Here is a 16437-nt window from a genome sequence, read left to right on the forward strand (position 1 = left end):
GTGAGGAAGGCAGAGCCAGCAGGTGGGCACTGGCTTGAATGTTTTCACCTGGGAGTGACACCATGCTCACTAGGTCTGAAGCAAAGCCACACGCAGTCGCTGCTAACCTCAGGAGGGTCAAAAGGATTAAACCAGAAGTACTAGTGAACAGCAAGGTCTACCAATTACCAGTAAAGCTCACCTGTCAAGTCCTATGGCATTTGCCTCTTTTTCAGAGAATGAATGCAGGAGTGCTCTACCACTGAACCACATCCTAGCCCTATTTATTTTGAGACAGGGTTTCACCAAGTTGCTATGACTGGCTTTGAATTTGTGATCCTCCTGCTTCTACCTCCTGAGCCACTGGGATTACAGGTGTGCATCACCACACCCAGCTGGATTTGGCTTTAAGACTTTCCACAGAAATTGTGGAAACCAAGAAGTGGGGAAAGCCCCTCCCTCTCCAAGCTGGGCCTGGTTCCAGCCCCCAGCCCCCAGCCTCAATGCTGGTGGAAGAACACATGGCAGCTCTGAGGAGCTGGGTGTTTCCACTTGCCGGTGGGCTTTTCTGGCAAGAAAGCTGGGAGCCTGCAGCCCAGAACCTGACAGGTGAGATGAAAGATTCTGTAGGACTTAATGGGGACTGTAAACAGCCGAGAAGCTGTGGTCATTGGTAGAGGGCTTGCCCCAAGGGCAAGGCTCTGGGTTCCATCCCCAGCACTGCAGAAACAAACCGGCAGAAGGGCTTTCATTTATGTCTGCACTACTTCCAAGCTCAGGAACAATGTGATTGCCACCCTTTGAAGTCTCCAGTTTTAAAAAGGCCCCAGTGTTCCTTTAGTGAGCTGGGTGCAGTGCACCCCAGGGAAAGACCAGTGGCCCACCTTGCCATTGTAACCATGCAAAGTAACTTTCTGTTGCACAGGGCTGGATGCCACAACAGAATAGGTTTTATTATGACTAGATTGTTTCAAAGTTCCATACTGTATATTCAAACAAGGCAACACTGCAAGCTCCAATGTTCATCAGGAAGGATGAAAACACCCTGTTTCTAAGCCCCTTGCTAGTTCTCACAGATGTCTGAATGCATACTGGCAGGTGGGTTTTTTTTCCATTAGCCCTTCATGGCTCCCTAGTTGTTTCTCTCAAATGCTCCAGTACAGAATCTCACTAGGCTGACTGGAAAGGGTAGGACCGCCTATTCTCTGCTATTGTAAAATATGGACTTTATTCCAGCTGACCTCTCAGCTCTGCACTTGCCAGGGACCTACCCCATGTATCTAGAGACCAGTGCACCCCTCCACAACCATCAGGTAAAAGGAAGAATACGCGCATTTCACATTGGTTGGGGACAGGGCAGCGCCTTTATTCATTGATCTCCTCTTCCTCATCTTCAAAAGCTTCCTCTCCATCGTTTACAGTGGCATCCTGGTACTGCTGGTATTCGGACACCAAGTCGTTCATGTTGCTCTCGGCCTCGGTGAACTCCATCTCGTCCATGCCCTCACCGGTGAACCAATGCAGGAAGGCCTTGCGGCGGAACATGGCTGAGAACTGCTCCGAGATGCGCTTGAACAGCTCCTGGATGGCTGTGCTGTTGCCAATAAAGGTGGAGGCCATCTTCAGGCCACGCGGCGGAATGTCGCACACAGCCACCTTGACGTTGTTGGGGATCCACTCCACAAAGTAGCTGCTGTTCTTGTTCTGGATGGCCAGCATCTGCTCATCCACCTCCTTCATGGACATGAGGCCACGGAAAACGGTGGCCACGGTCAAATAGCGGCCATGGCGTGGGTCACAGGCAGCCATCATGTTCTTGGCGTCGAACATCTGCTGAGTGAGCTCGGGCACTGTCAGCGCACGGTACTGCTGGCTGCCTCGGGCGGTCAGTGGCGCGAAGCCAGGCATGAAGAAGTGCAGGCGCGGAAAGGGCACCATGTTCACGGCCAGCTTCCGCAGGTCGGCGTTGAGCTGACCCGGGAAGCGCAGCGAGGTGGTGACCCCGCTCATGGTGGCCGACACCAGATGGTTAAGGTCCCCGTAGGTAGGAGTGGTCAGCTTGAGGGTGCGGAAGCAGATGTCGTACAGCGCCTCGTTGTCGATGCAGTAGGTCTCATCCGTGTTCTCCACCAGCTGGTGCACCGACAGCGTGGCGTTGTAGGGCTCCACCACCGTGTCAGATACCTTGGGTGAGGGCATGACGCTGAAGGTGTTCATGATGCGGTCGGGGTACTCCTCGCGGATCTTGCTGATGAGCAGTGTGCCCATGCCCGAGCCCGTGCCGCCGCCCAGCGAGTGGGTCAGCTGAAAGCCCTGCAGGCAGTCGCAGTGCTCACACTCCTTGCGCACCACATCCAGGACCGAGTCCACCAGCTCTGCGCCCTCGGTGTAGTGGCCCTTGGCCCAGTTGTTGCCGGCGCCCGTCTGTCCTGCAAGAGAGCAACAGAGACCCGTGTGTTTCAAGGGGCGACTGGGAAGGAACTCTCCTAGGGGTTAACGCTCTTTAAATGGCCATGGAAAAGGTGTGTGAAATGGTTACATAACGCAGTGCGGGCCTAAGTCAGAGGGATGAGGAAACAGGCTCCACCAACCGCTGGCTGGCATATAAATTTCCTTTTTTATTTATTTTTTTGCGGTGCTGGGATCAAACTCAGCGCCTTATCACATGCTAAGTGAGCACTTTACCACTGAGCCACATCCCCGGCCCTAAGTTAGTACTTTCTATTGATTGACTGATATCATTGTGTGTTGGGGGGGGGGGGGTACTGGGTATTGAACTCAGGGGCACTCCGCCACTGAGCCTCATCTCCAGCCCTATTTTTTTTTTATTTAGAGACAGGGTCTCACTGAGTGCTTAGTGCCTTGCTTTTGCTGAGGCTGGGTTTGAACTTGTGATCCTCCTATCTCAGCCTCCGGAGCCACTGGAATAACAGGCATGCATCACCATACCCAGCTCCTAAATTAATACTTTTTAGACAAGTCAAAATATTTCAAAAGGGCTGAGGTAGTGTAGATCAGTGATGGAGTGCACACCTCTGGGCTGTAGATTCAGACAGGCAGGGTTAGGATGCCTATAATCCTAGCTACTCCCCAGCACCTAAATAAAAATTTAAAGATACTTAAGATGTATATCCATCTTGATGTGGTAATTTCATTTGTGTGTGTGTATGTGCTCATGGCACACAGCACTTAGCACTGAACCCAAGGGCTTGCTTATTGTAGGCACTCCACCACTGAGCTACATCTCTAGCCCTTTTTATTTTTTATCTTCAGACAGGGTCTCACTAAATTGCTGAGGCTGGCCTCAAATGTGGGATCCTCCTGCCTTAGCCTCCCATGCTGCTGGGATTACAAATGTGTATCACCATGCCCACTGAAAACTCATTTTTAGACTCATGATTACAAGGTGTTAAAAATGGGGTTGTGGCTCTATGGTAGAGTGCTTGTCTAGCATGCACAAGGCACTGGGGGTCGATCCTCAGCACCACATAAATGTAAAATAAAGATATTGTATCTACCTAAACCTAAGAATAAATATTTTTTAAAAATGATATCTATATTTTTTAATTAGTTCATTTACCCAATGGTGAATATTAAATATTGCCAAAATGGGACAAGGAATTCTATTTCTTTCTGTACATATATAATAAACACTGAAAAAATCTCATCCACCTATGTATGTAAATGGAAATTAATTATGTTATACAGTATCACTGGGTTCTTTGAGCTTATTCTGAGTTACATGCAAATCTATCACAGTATTGTAAACTGCAATACCTATAATCCCAGTTGCAGAGGAATCTGAGACAAGAGGTTTGCAAGTTCGAGGCCAGCCTCAGAATTTACAAGGTACTAAACAACAGAGACCCTGTTCAAAATAAAAAATAAAAAGGACTAGGGATGTAGCTCAGAGGGTAAAGCACCCTTAGTTCAATCCCCAGTACAAAAAAAAAAAAAAAAAGTCAATCAACAATTCACATTGTGGAAAGCAGAATTGGAAACCACCCCATCACAAAATAATGAAATAATGTGTCATATGTTATACATATTTCACATCAGTCATTCTTTTCTTGTTTCTGAAGGAATAACAAAAAGGCTTACCAGACTTACTAAATGTGTGCCCACTCTTTCATTTTAAGGCAGTTTGTTTATCTCAGTATACTTCAAAAGAATTGGGGAAATAGATATTAATTCTAATACAAATTTGTCAGTTTAATTTTTTTTTCTTTTGTCGTGCTGGGGATTGAACCCAGGGCCTTGTGCATGCAAGGCAAGCACTTTACCAACTGAGCTATATCCCCAGACCATCAGTTTAATTTTTAATGAAATATTTTAAATCTGTTTTCATCAAATTCTTCAGGTTGTACATTTATCTTGTATACACACTTGTATAGGATTACACAGACCTTTACCCATTCACTGGGTTTTGTTCTTGTGGTACTGGGGTTGAACCCAGAGGTGCTCTACCACAGAGCTACAGCCCCTTATTTATTGATTGATTGATTATTATTTAGAGACAGGGCCTCACTAGGTTACTGAGTCTGGCCTTGAACTTGTCATCCTCCTGAGTCAGCCTCTGGCATGGCTTGGATGACAGGCCTGGGCCACTACCCAGGCTCCCCACGTACTCAGAAGGTGATCTGACTATTGCAGTGGGTAGTCACAGAGCGAGACTGCCCTCAGAGCTCAGCCTCTCTTCTCCAGGGGCAAGTCCACCCCTGAGGCCACCCATGCCCAGAAGAGTCCTGTGCAGGAAGGCAGGACTCCACCAAGCACCTCTGAGTGCCCACTGCCACATCAGATGAGAGGTGCTCCCTCCCTGTCCACCTTTGACCAGCAAACATGAGGCTCCTGGCCACGGGGTCTGCTGCAGTCCCTAGCAGGCTCAACAGGTTCAGCCTTATCAATGGTCCTGCTCCAGTGGCCCTGCTTCACTGGACACCACATGTATCCAGTGAAGTCAGCCAAGCAAGAAAAGCAACCAAAATCCTATGTGAGTTTAAAACGTATTGACCTATCAGTGACTCATGTTACACAGGAAGTTGCGGAAGGGGCAACTTCCTTAAATATATAAAGATTCCACAAATCAGTAAGGAAGTCCACAGCAGCCACTAGAAAAATGGGCAAAGGATACAACCAGGCAGTAGACACAAAAAGGGAAATTAAAATAGCTTAAATATTTGAAAGAGTGGTCAACCTTTTTCATAAGACAATTGCAAATTAAAACAAAGACACTCTATTTTTTCCCTATAAAATTGACAGAGATCAAAAAGCTAGATAGTATTGGTGAGAGTTTGGGGAGAGGACTGGTCATCCAGAGCTTCTGGAGGTATCAGGAGACATGACCCTTAGGGAGAAGGACTGAGTACAGCTATCAAAATCAGTGCCTAGCCAGGCATGACGGCACATGCCTGTAACCAGGGACTCAGGAGGCTGAGACAGGAGGATCGCAAGTTCAAGGCTAGCCTCAGCAACTTAGACCCTGTTTCAAAAATAAAAGTGGGGTGGCTGTGTGTGCTGGGGACTTAGCTAATAGTAAAGCACTCCTGAGTTAAATTCCCAGTACTAAAAAAAAAAAAAAACCCTAGATTCAGTCATTATACTTCAGTGATTCTAGATATATAAACCTGTATATGAGGAAAATGAAATATATACAAATATTTACTGAGAAGTACTTTGTAACAGTAAAGAAAAAAGGAAACAATTCAAAATCTATTACCAGAGGTCTGGTTAAATCCCTGCCAGGCTGGGTGTGGTGGCACATGCTATAATCTCAGCAACATGGGAGGCTGAGTCAGGAGAATCACAAGTTCAAGACCAGTCTCAGCAATTTAGGGAGACCCTGAGCAACTTAACGAGACCCTGTTTCAAAACAAAAAAATAAAATGGGCTGGGGAATGTGGCTCAGTTGTTAAGTGCCCCTGGGTTCAATGCCTGGAACCAAAAAGAAAAAGAAAATCCATGCCAGTATCTATACAGAGGAACACTAATGACCACAACAGGAATGAGGATCTAGCTATGAAATGGAAAGATTTTCAAATATGTTGCTGGGAGTGGGAACAAGGTACTAAACTGCTCACTGCTGGCTACCACCATGGTGTGTGACTCGTATCTGCACTCGTGCACAAAAATACAACTGAAAGAATGCATGAGATCTTCTGAGAGGCAATAGGGACCAGCTTGGGGAAGAAAGGAAATCAACCTTTTACTACTCATTCTGCTTTTCCTTTTGAATCATGTACCACAGAAATGCTGTACCCTGAGCCAGCAAAAGCTCTGAAAGACCAGGCTGTCTCTGAAGGATGGGGCCATTGCTGGGGAGGCAGTTTCAACAATATTGGTTGCTTAGAACATTTCAACTACACAAAATGTATTTTGTGATAATCAAGAGAAATTAAAATATGAAAACATGCCTTTAAGGAAATTATGTTAAAAGCCTTCAATAAATAGGGAAATGCTAAATGACCTGTACACAGGAAAGGTTCAGGGACTGTCGTAAAGGATGCCCCACGTATCTGATTGAACTTTCCAGAAGGCTGTATCAGAGGCTGCACAGCTGCATCATCTCCCAAAAGCAGAATCAACTGTGTGTGAGTGTGCATCCAAGTGCACACAGAGAACCCCAACCTTCCTCAGAAATAAGATCCCAGGGGCACAGGTAGGAGAGGGGATTCCATTTCTACACCACATACTAATGTCTTGTTTGAAAAAAGCATGTGCGAGCCCTTTGCCTTCATCTGGTGGTGAAGACACATTTCCATATTAAGAAGGGAAGTTTCCTGAGAGCAGAATTGGCTGGCTGAAGCTGCACAGCAGGCCTCCCAGGTCTCTGAGCCAGCCCCACCGCAGGGGGAGCTCAGCCTCCACTCCTGTTGCCCAGCTGGGCACAGCAGGCCTGTGGCTCAGAGTACTCCACCTGCATCATACCAGCCCTCTCAGGTGGCTGCCCCCTTGTTCTGTCATCACAGTCCCCTGCCTGTTCCTGTTCTCTCAGGAACCGGGACAGTCTCTCTCTTCCACTCGGCCATGCTGGCTACCTGCCTTCTGGTAACAGACTCCTTGTCCCTTCTGAGCGGACCAACTCCTGTCCCCTTCCCTCCCCACCCAGCCCAGCAGGCAGCACCTGGCCAGATCCTATCATGGGCCTTGGGAAGAATAAATCAGGGCTAGCCTTATATACTCCGGGAGAGCCTCACCTTAGGACTAGCCTCTTATTTAGTGTTAACCTTGAACTTGGGGCTAGCCTTGTACTCAGAGCTCAGTGCAGAACTATCACATCTTTACAAAAGAATTGCTGAGTGCAATTGTCAATAGAGCCTCATTAAAATAGCAGAAACCAACAACTAAAAATGGAGGCGGCTATTTGGACATTTTTGTCTGATTTCAAGTTCCAGCAACTCTGGGCTTGACCCTTCCTCTTCCTCCAGCTCCCACCAGCTACTGGGTTTCCTCTACATTCACATGATTGTCATGAAGTTTTCTCTGCCCCTGACAAAAGAAGGAAGCTGGTAACTTTTGAAAATATTTTCCCAGTCTCATAGCAACAGACATTCCTAGTTAAATATTTGGGGGTCACAAGTTGAACATCTTCTGTAGATATGCCATGACATTCATCAGTGGCTCCAGCTCATTAAACACTGGCTGGGATCTCTGAGCTTTGGCAGGCACACTGCAACGGGTCCCCAGGGTTTTCTAGGGGTGCGCTCTCTGGTTATCCCCAGCTCACACCAGGCAATGGACCCATCCCCTGCCCCTGTGTGCTCCCTGCCTGCATACCTAGTCCTGAATCTGGAAGAAAGAGCTGCAAATATAGAAAAGAGGAGAACTCACCTTGTTCTGCTGCTTCCTTTTCTTCCCACAATTTAATTGGAAGGACTGTTATACAACCAGCAATTCATTAGGAAAGTTTTTAAAAGTATAACCATGTTATGGGAAACGCAACTCTTTCACTTTCAAAATTATATGTTCATTACCAATGCAAGTTTCTTCAACCATTTCAAACTATATCTGAAAACAAAATGATGCTGGTGTGTCTATTTTGGGGGTGCTGGAGATGGAACTCAGGGTCTCGAATACACTAAGCAAACACACTACCCTTGAACGGCACCCCATACTGGTTTATTTTAGTTTGCCTACAATTCACAGACAATTCTGCCTCTTTGTTATTTGATATTCAGCCAAACAGTTTGGTAAGTCTGCATATTCTAATGCTTCTTCATTCTCCATTTGGTTATTTTTACCAAAATAAGTGCATTTACTTAAAAGAAATCACAATGCTTAGTTAAAACCATGTCACTTTTTTTTTTTTTAAAGACAGAGTGAGAGAGAGAGAGAGAGAGAGAGAGAGAGAGAATGAATTTTTTTTTTTAATGTTTATTTTTTAGTTCTCGGCGGACACAACATCTTTGTTGGTATGTGGTGCTGAGGATCGAACCCGGGCCGCACGCATGCCAGGCGAGCGCGCTACCGCTTGAGCCACATCCCCAGCCCCAAAACCATGTCACTTTTTCAAAATTACAACTAGTTAAAAATTCAAACTATTTTCTAAGTCAAAAACAAGGATGTTTCTGGGGATAGCTCAACAGTAGAGCACGTGCCTCACAAGGCTCTGGGTCCAACTCCCAGCCCCTAGGGGCGAAGGCAAAGGAGGACCATGTGTCCAGCAAAGAAGGAAAGAGGCAAAAAGCAACTCAGGAGCAAATGCCATTTCTAACGCTTCTGATGTCTTACTGGGGACACCTGGAAAACTATGTGGTCACCATAGAGGTGCATCTTAAATTGTTCTCAATCTTCTTGATCCCATGAATCAATAGCTAGAAAGATGAAGACACACCCATTCAACACTCTTCCAATTTTCAGCTCAAGTAAATTAAACCAAAGAGATCGTCTTCCACTGGTGACACTGCTGCTGTGACAAACCATCTTCTGGCAGCTCCCTGAGCAGTCATGATCCACTTTCCCAGGGACCAGTGCAGGGCTTAACTGACCATGTCTTCCTGGCATGGAGCCCAGCCCTGCAGAAGGTCCAGGCTAAATGGAGCGCTCAGTCCTGCGCCAGGCCCAAGGCGGGAGAGATGCCCAGCCTGGGCTCCGAAGGGAAGCTGGTGCCAGGACCTGCTCTAAGCCTCCCATAACAGTGCCTCCCATCATGAAACCGCCAAGACATCGATGCTTTGCATAGACAGATGGAAGGCATGCAAGACCACGGAGAATACCATAAGGAAGATCTACTGACTGGTGGCCCATCTGAAGAGTAAAGCATTCCAAGGTCACAGGAAGCCCAATGTTACAAAGTTTGAGTGGAATTTCATATCAAATTGGAGATCCTTTTCCTATTTCCTCGAAAAGCAACAAGGGAACAGGGCATGGCCCACATCTTAATCCTCACGACCTGAGAGTCTGAGGCAGGGGGATCCCAAGATCCAGACCAGCCTGGGCAACGTAGCAAGACCTGTCTCAAAATAAAAAAACAAAATGGGCTGGGGGTGTAGTTGGGTGATACAGCCTCCTTGGGTTCAATTCCCAGCCCCCCCCCCCAAAAAAAAGGCAATAAGGTGTATGAGTGTGGTGTGTGTGCCCACAGGAGTCCACACCAAATTGTTTTAACACCTTGCCTTCGGTTTTCTGACATGTGTGTCATATGTGAACAAGAGACTCTTTTTGACACTGACAACTTATACAGAACGGTCAAACTCAAGAGTTTGTGTTTACATTTGCTAAAAATGTTCTGAGGCACTGAGTCCCCTAAGGTGAGAGTTCGGTTACTAAATCTCTTAATTTCAAGCAAAAGCAGAGCAAAGCACTGCTGGTGGCATTAATGCCTCTGGAAAGGATGAAAAAGTATAGAAAGGGTTTAAATAGTTTGATTTTACTTTTGAGAATCTACTCTGAAATCAAAGTCAGAAACAAAATTTTTTTATGTGAACCAAAATGTTGACTCCAGTATTGTTTATGAGAGCAGAAACTGCTGCCTGATGAATGAGCTCCTGGGTATTGGCAATTATAAAGTTAAGAATTAATTATGCATCGTGTAACTATTAAAAGTTAGATTCTATAAACTACACATTCACATGGAACATGTCTTATAATATGTGCAGTGGAAAAAAATACAAAATATGATTACGACAAAAGAAAGTCAGCAAAAAAGATGAAAATACCTTTGTTGTTGTTGTTTGGGTTCCAGGGACTGAAGCCAGGGGCACTTGACCACTGAGCCACATCCCCAGCCCTTTTTATTTTTTGAGACAGGGTCTTGCTAAGTTGCCAAGGCTGGCCTCTAACTTGTGATCCTCCTGCTTCAACCTCCTGAGTTGCTGGCATGTGCTACCACACCTGACATTCAAATAGTGTAACATATTAATTTTTTCTGAAGTTCACGGAGACTGAGGTAGGTTCTGCCAACTAATTCAGGTTCAAGAAGCCTTATGGTATTCTCAGATTCATGCAGAAGCCCGGAACCCCTGGAGGGAGGAAACTGCAGAATTCTGAAGGGCGTGTATTTTTATGGGAGTGGAGGAGTCAGGGCCGTGGCTTGTCCCAGAGTCCTGCAGGCTCGGGTGCCCTTACAATCACGGGTTGTAGAGCTTTTTCTTTTTTCCTTTCTGTGGTGCTGGGGATGGACTCCAGCATGTGTTCTCACTGAGCCACTGCCAACAGACAGGGCACCAAGCCCAAGAAGCCCAGAGAAGACGCGGGGCGCTACAGGAAGGGTCCAGAAGGAGGCTGCTGCGGGCCCAGACCCACGCACCCAGAGAAAGCTGTCCAGTTATCCAGTGCGACCTGTACAGGGCGGGAGTCCGCGCTCTTCTCAGAGGGCAGGACCCTGAGTCAGTAGTGCAGAGTCGCTGCCGGGGCATGTGAGCAGTGCTCCTGGCCACCACGAGAGGGCGCGCAGGCACTGCATGCTGGATGTATGTGGGTGGGGTCGGCTTTTTGGTATTAGGGATTGAACTCAGGGGTGCTCTGCACTAAACTATACGCCCAGTCCTTTTTTATTTGGAATCAGGATCTTGCTAAGATTCCGACTCTGGCCTCGAACTTGCAGTCCTCCTGCCTCAGCCTCCCCAGTCGCCAAGATTACAGCATGTGCCACCGGGGCCAGGCCTATATTTATCTTGTGACTGGTTACCTTGCTGAATTTTCACAAGTGCAAGTCATTTTTCAGTGATAGCCCATCTGGAAACTCCAAGAGAATCGTTCAATCTATAAATCCATAACAATTTTGTGTTTTCGTTTACATAATTTTGGTCTCTTTCCCATTTCTGTGCACCACTAGATCCTTCAGAAGTAAAAGCAAAGACAGTGGGCATATCTTCCTTTTATCTGACTTTGTTGGGAATACTTACTTCTAAGGTTTCTAATACTTCTAATACTTACTTCTAAGTATGAAGTTGTTGTGGGTTTCTGGAAGTCAGTCCTTAATAAGAGGAGTTTTTACTGGCAGCTACATGGAAGTTTTTGTTCTCTACACTTTGGAACACATAGCAAAATTCAACAAATGTTTTTGGGTATCTTACAATGTCCCAGCCTGTACCAGAGAACAGTGACCCACCCTTTTATTCCTGGGATGTTGCTAAGTTATCGAGCACTCCTTCCTTTAATCCTCATGTCTCACTAAACACGAGGAAGTCCCATCTATAGATGAGCAAGTTGAAGGACCAAGAAGCAGGTAGCAAGTCCAAGGTCACAGATGATAGAAAGAGCTAATATTTCAACCCAGGGAGGGCAACCACTCCCCAGACTCTCAGCCATCATACTGTCGGTATACCCTCTGCCTTTCAGTCTTATTTGGTCACCATGTCCTGATATTTTTTGCCCTTCTTAGAAACACAACTGCATTTGAAGTTTGTAATGTTTTATTTTGGAGTTTTTCTTTTTTTTAATTTTTGTGGTGCTGAGGCCTGAACTCAGGCCTTGGGCATGGGGACAAGGGCTAACCAATGAGGTATATCCCCATCCCTTTTATTCCTTTGGGACAGGTTCCTTCTAAGTGGCCCAGGCTGGCCAAGAAATCAGTGTCCTCCTCCTGCCCCAGCCTCCCAAGTAGCTGAGATCACAGTGTGCACCACCTGGCTGGCGTCTGTATTTTTAAGTGAGTTTGTTCATGGCTTTCACCTGCATTCAGGTGCAGCTACCTGGCCTCACAAGGAGTGCTGAGAAATTCCCACCACTCTTCCTCTGCAGGAGTTATTGCCCTCAGTTAACTATCTCTACCTGCTGCACTTTGAGGAAGGGGCTGGAATGCAGGTTGTAAACAATGTATTCAATTTCTCTACCATAGTACCTTTACATCAAGACAATGACCTTACAATTCTCACATTTCCTTGGAAGGTGCTTTCACCCAAACAGGTTCAGCATTCCTAATCTCAAAATCCAAAATGTTCCAACATCTGAAGCTTTTTGAGAACGGGTATGAATGACATGACAAGGGGAAAATTCCACACCTGACTTCATGTGATGGTCACAGTCAAATGTAGATGCACCAAAAATAGTGTATAAAATTACCTTCGGGCTCTGTGTAGAAGGAACACACATGAGTTCTGTGTTTAGACTGGGTCCCATTCCCAAGATGTTTAATTAAGAAATTGCAAATATCCCAAAATAAAAAAAGAATCTGAAATCCTTCAGACCCCAAGCATTTCAGATAAGGAACACTCAAGCTATACTAGGAGTATGTGTGTGTTGATTGATTGAGGCATTTCTGTTGATTAGCAATATTTTTCCCTTGAGGCACATGCCTCATACAATAGTTAAAGTGATAATTTTGATATATAGTAGGAATTGTATATAGTATCTAACATTAATATCGTCCAATGGGAAATTTTCAAGTCTGTTGCCCAAGCTGTAGGCTCTACCTGTAATAACACTTCATTTAATTTTATATTACTTTTCTTCAGGAGTCTGCAAGAGATAGGTTCTATCATGATTGGGTAGGTGGGAAAAGGAGGAAAAAGGATTTACTCAACTCTGATAAAGCACAACTCATATGGCATCAATCTTTTAGAAAGAAAACAGCACAGTTGTCTATAGGTGATGGAAAAAGAAATACAGGTAAAAACACATTGAAGTTAAAATGACCATTAAAGTACCCAAAACAAATAGTGAAATGGCTCTATAATGAGAGGGAGAAAGAAGCCAATGTGGAAAACTGTCTCCTGGGCTTTGTCTCTCAAACAAGAACTGCCAACACAAGCACTGCACCTAGAGACAGAGGTCACGTCCCTAAAGGAAAGTCCAGATTTCAAAGAGGTTCCCTGGTCGTGGGCCAGGCAGGACTGTCAACGTTCTTGCCAAACTTATCTACACATGGGACGTTTTTAGTCTTGCACATAAACTGATTTTTTTTTTTAAAGAAGATAAGCAGGAGATAAAGCTCAGTGGTAGAGCACTTGACTAGCAGGTACAAGGCCCTGAGTTCCATCCCCAGCACCACACACACACACACACAAATGATGAAATAAAAAGAGAGAAAAGAAGAAAGCAAGAAAAATAGAACCTACCAAAGATGAAGTTATCAGGTCGGAAGAGCTGCCCAAAGGGTCCGGACCTCACACTGTCCATGGTGCCAGGCTCCAAGTCCACCAGGGCGGCCCTGGGCACGTATTTCTGAGCTGGAGGAGAAAGATGCCCACCTGTGAGTTACTTCAAGGTGTGTAGAGTATTCTGATCCCCCAGCCCCCAAAAGAGCTGCTTAAAACAGGTGCTAATGACTTTTGGTATTGTGACTTTCTTATAATCACAAAGATTTTTCCTTTTTTTTTTTTTGAGATAGGGTCTTACTATATTGCCTGGGCTGGTATCCATCTCCATCTCCTGGGCTTGAGGACCCTAATGAGAAGCTGGGACACCCAGTCACTGTGGGGACTACCCTGTGAGCCACTACACCCAGCCAACTAGCTTCACATAACTGGGATGGGGACCCGGTCCAGGAAAAGGCAGGATGAGATGTCTGATTTCCCCTCCCAACTCCTTCCTGCCTACTGCATTTTCCAGTTCCTCCTGACACCTCTTTCCTGTTGGGCTATTTTACTTTTTAGCTTCATAGAAAGAAACGTCATCCGTAGCAGCAAACTTCCATGTTGCTGTGACATTCCACTTTTTGGCTTCTCCTGCTTAAGGCACACATGCACATACCCAAGTTCCAGTCAGAACACCTCCTTCAGGTGTTCCCTCTCTCACTGGCTCTGTGTTCCCAGGGACACTGTCATTTATGATAGTGTAGCATTTCTATTTGTAAGCACATCATTAACAACTGAGCAAGAAATTGTTCCCTGTGAGGATGGGGTTAATATGACCCCAAATAAGTATTGCCCTGCTCTGCACACACCCAGCCAGAGGAAAAGAGGTGACCAAGCTGTGCATAAGTGTCAACAGGAAGTGCAGAGCATACTGGAATTTTCTAGTGCCACCTAGAAATTCCATCTTCTCAGCCTGGTGTTCCAGACCTATTGTCATGGCTGCTTACATGAATAGAAGCCAGTGATTCATGTATAATGCTCTTCCCAGCTCTGTGTGCACAAAGAAGAGGTGACTCCAGAGTGCGGTCACTCCAAACCACTGAGTGCAGTGAGAATCTCTGGTGACATGTTTTGTGTGCTGCCCAGGCTGGTCTTCAACCCCTGGGCTCCAGCCCTGCTGTGCCAGCAGAGTGCCAGTCATTTCTGGGTGTCCTTTCAGTGTTTTAGAGTTTTGTTGTTTTGAAGGGCATGTAGCATTTTTATAATAAAAATTGTGGTAGAAATAGTGTATCCATGTAGTCACTATATATGTAAACATATCCAGGATGGGAATAATGCTATTCCAAAATTATTCCCAATCTTGGATAAGCCACAGCTTGGATTAGATTTTTATCTTACTAAACTCCTCCACTAGTTACCCAGAAATCATAATTTCAGCTTCCAGGGATGCCGAACTTTTCTGAAGTTCGGCAAAGGAGCAGAAAAGTCATTTAGGAGGGTGTTTTTTTTCAAAATTATAGCCAAGAGTCCCCAGTGAAAGATAAATTTTAAACTGAAAAATAAAAGTCACAGTTTTTCTCAAGGGTCCTCCTCTTAGGGATTTTGTTCCACTGTTGAAAAGACGAAGGAGAAGGCAGGCCAGGGCGCAAGGCTGATTTCAAACCCCAAGTGGGTGGTCAGGGTTGGGTCCCAGAGCTCAGACCCTCTGGATAGGCGGGATCCGCAGTTTGAATAAATCGACGGCGGATTTCCCGCCCCAGGGGGAGCGAGGGAGTGGCCGGCATCCTGCTACGTCCTGCGGGACTGTTTCCCGGAGCAACTCGCAGGGGTCTGGGCGGCAAAGGCGGGGGTCCCTGCCCGGGATGGCGGGGATCCCGGCCGGGGATGGCGGAGTCCTGCAGGGCAAGACGGCGTACCCGGCAGGGGGCGGCGGGGTCCCGGCGCGGAAGGCGGGGGCGACTCGCTACTCACACGATGACTCATTGTAGTAGACGTTGATCCTCTCCAGCTGCAGCGCCGAGTCACCCACGTAGCCTCCGGCCGGGTCGATGCCATGCTCGTCGCTGATCACTTCCCAAAACTTGGAGGGCGCGGCAGAGAAAGCGGCAGTCAGAACCCCCGCAGCCCGGGCGCCCCCACCCGCGTCCCCCAGGGCCGGCCTCGGGGCTGGATTCGACAGAGCCGCGGGTGGCCTTTCGGGGCTGAGGGTCCAGGCGGAGGAGGGTCCCCGGCCCAGATGCCGCCCGCGGCCCGCCGCGCTCTCGCGGGCGCGCATTCGCTCCCAGGTCCCGCGCCCGGTAGACCCCGCAGACCCGGCTCCGAAGGCGCAGGGCGGGGTCGTGCGGTGAGACCCCCAGCGCGCCGCCCCCCGCCGGGAGCCGAGTCCCTTCGCGACCCACCTTGGTGCCGATCTGGTTCCCGCACTGGCCCGCCTGGATGTGCACGATCTCCCTCATGGCGGGGGCGCTCGGTGCTCGGAGCTGGCTCTCGGACGGCGGCGACGACTGCGGCCCGAGGCGCGAGCCCCGGCCTGGGCCCTCTGGTGTCCCCGCCCCGCCCCGCCTGGCCAATGGCCGGCCGCCCGGCCCCGCCCCGGCCCTCCCGGCTGCGCCTCGCCCAGCTCGGAGACAGCTGCGGGACCCGGTGCCGGTTGCCGGGAACCGGACGGGTGGGACTGTAGAGATTTTAAAAGTGGGGGCGTTCGGGAGGGACTAACGCCTCCCGCCCCGCCACATTTTGCGGCCGGGTGCTGCCCCGCCCTGAAGGACACTCGAGCCCCGCGCTGGGCACCCAGGGCTGCGGGGCCAGCCAGCTCCAGGCCGCGGGCGGCGGGCTTGGGGACACGACTGTGGAGCGTCTGGAGGTGTATCTGACCCCTGCCACCCGTCTTCAGACCGAATCCCGGGCACAGGTTCCTGTGTTCCACCCTTCTCCGCTCCCTGGAGGTAACAGGTACCATCCGAACCGTCAGTCACTGAAACGGGTCCACGGCTGCACATGA

At 47.8% G+C, this 16437-nt stretch overlaps 1 protein-coding gene across 1 annotated transcript; it reads right to left on the reverse strand.

Annotated features, from left to right (window-relative positions):
• Positions 1–1320: 1320 nt before the first annotated feature.
• Tubb6 (tubulin beta 6 class V) lies at positions 1321–15996 on the reverse strand. Its single transcript, XM_078030424.1, has 4 exons — positions 15836–15996; positions 15408–15516; positions 13479–13589; positions 1321–2408 (listed from the first exon to the last, which is right to left on the reverse strand). Exons 1-4 carry the CDS (start codon positions 15890–15892, stop codon positions 1345–1347), a joined length of 1341 nt encoding a protein of 446 aa, XP_077886550.1. The 5' UTR covers positions 15893–15996; the 3' UTR covers positions 1321–1344.
• Positions 15997–16437: the final 441 nt, after the last annotated feature.

The sequence above is a fragment of the Ictidomys tridecemlineatus genome, chromosome 13 (genome assembly GCF_052094955.1).
Source record: "Ictidomys tridecemlineatus isolate mIctTri1 chromosome 13, mIctTri1.hap1, whole genome shotgun sequence".
Lineage (NCBI taxonomy): Eukaryota > Metazoa > Chordata > Mammalia > Rodentia > Sciuridae > Ictidomys > Ictidomys tridecemlineatus.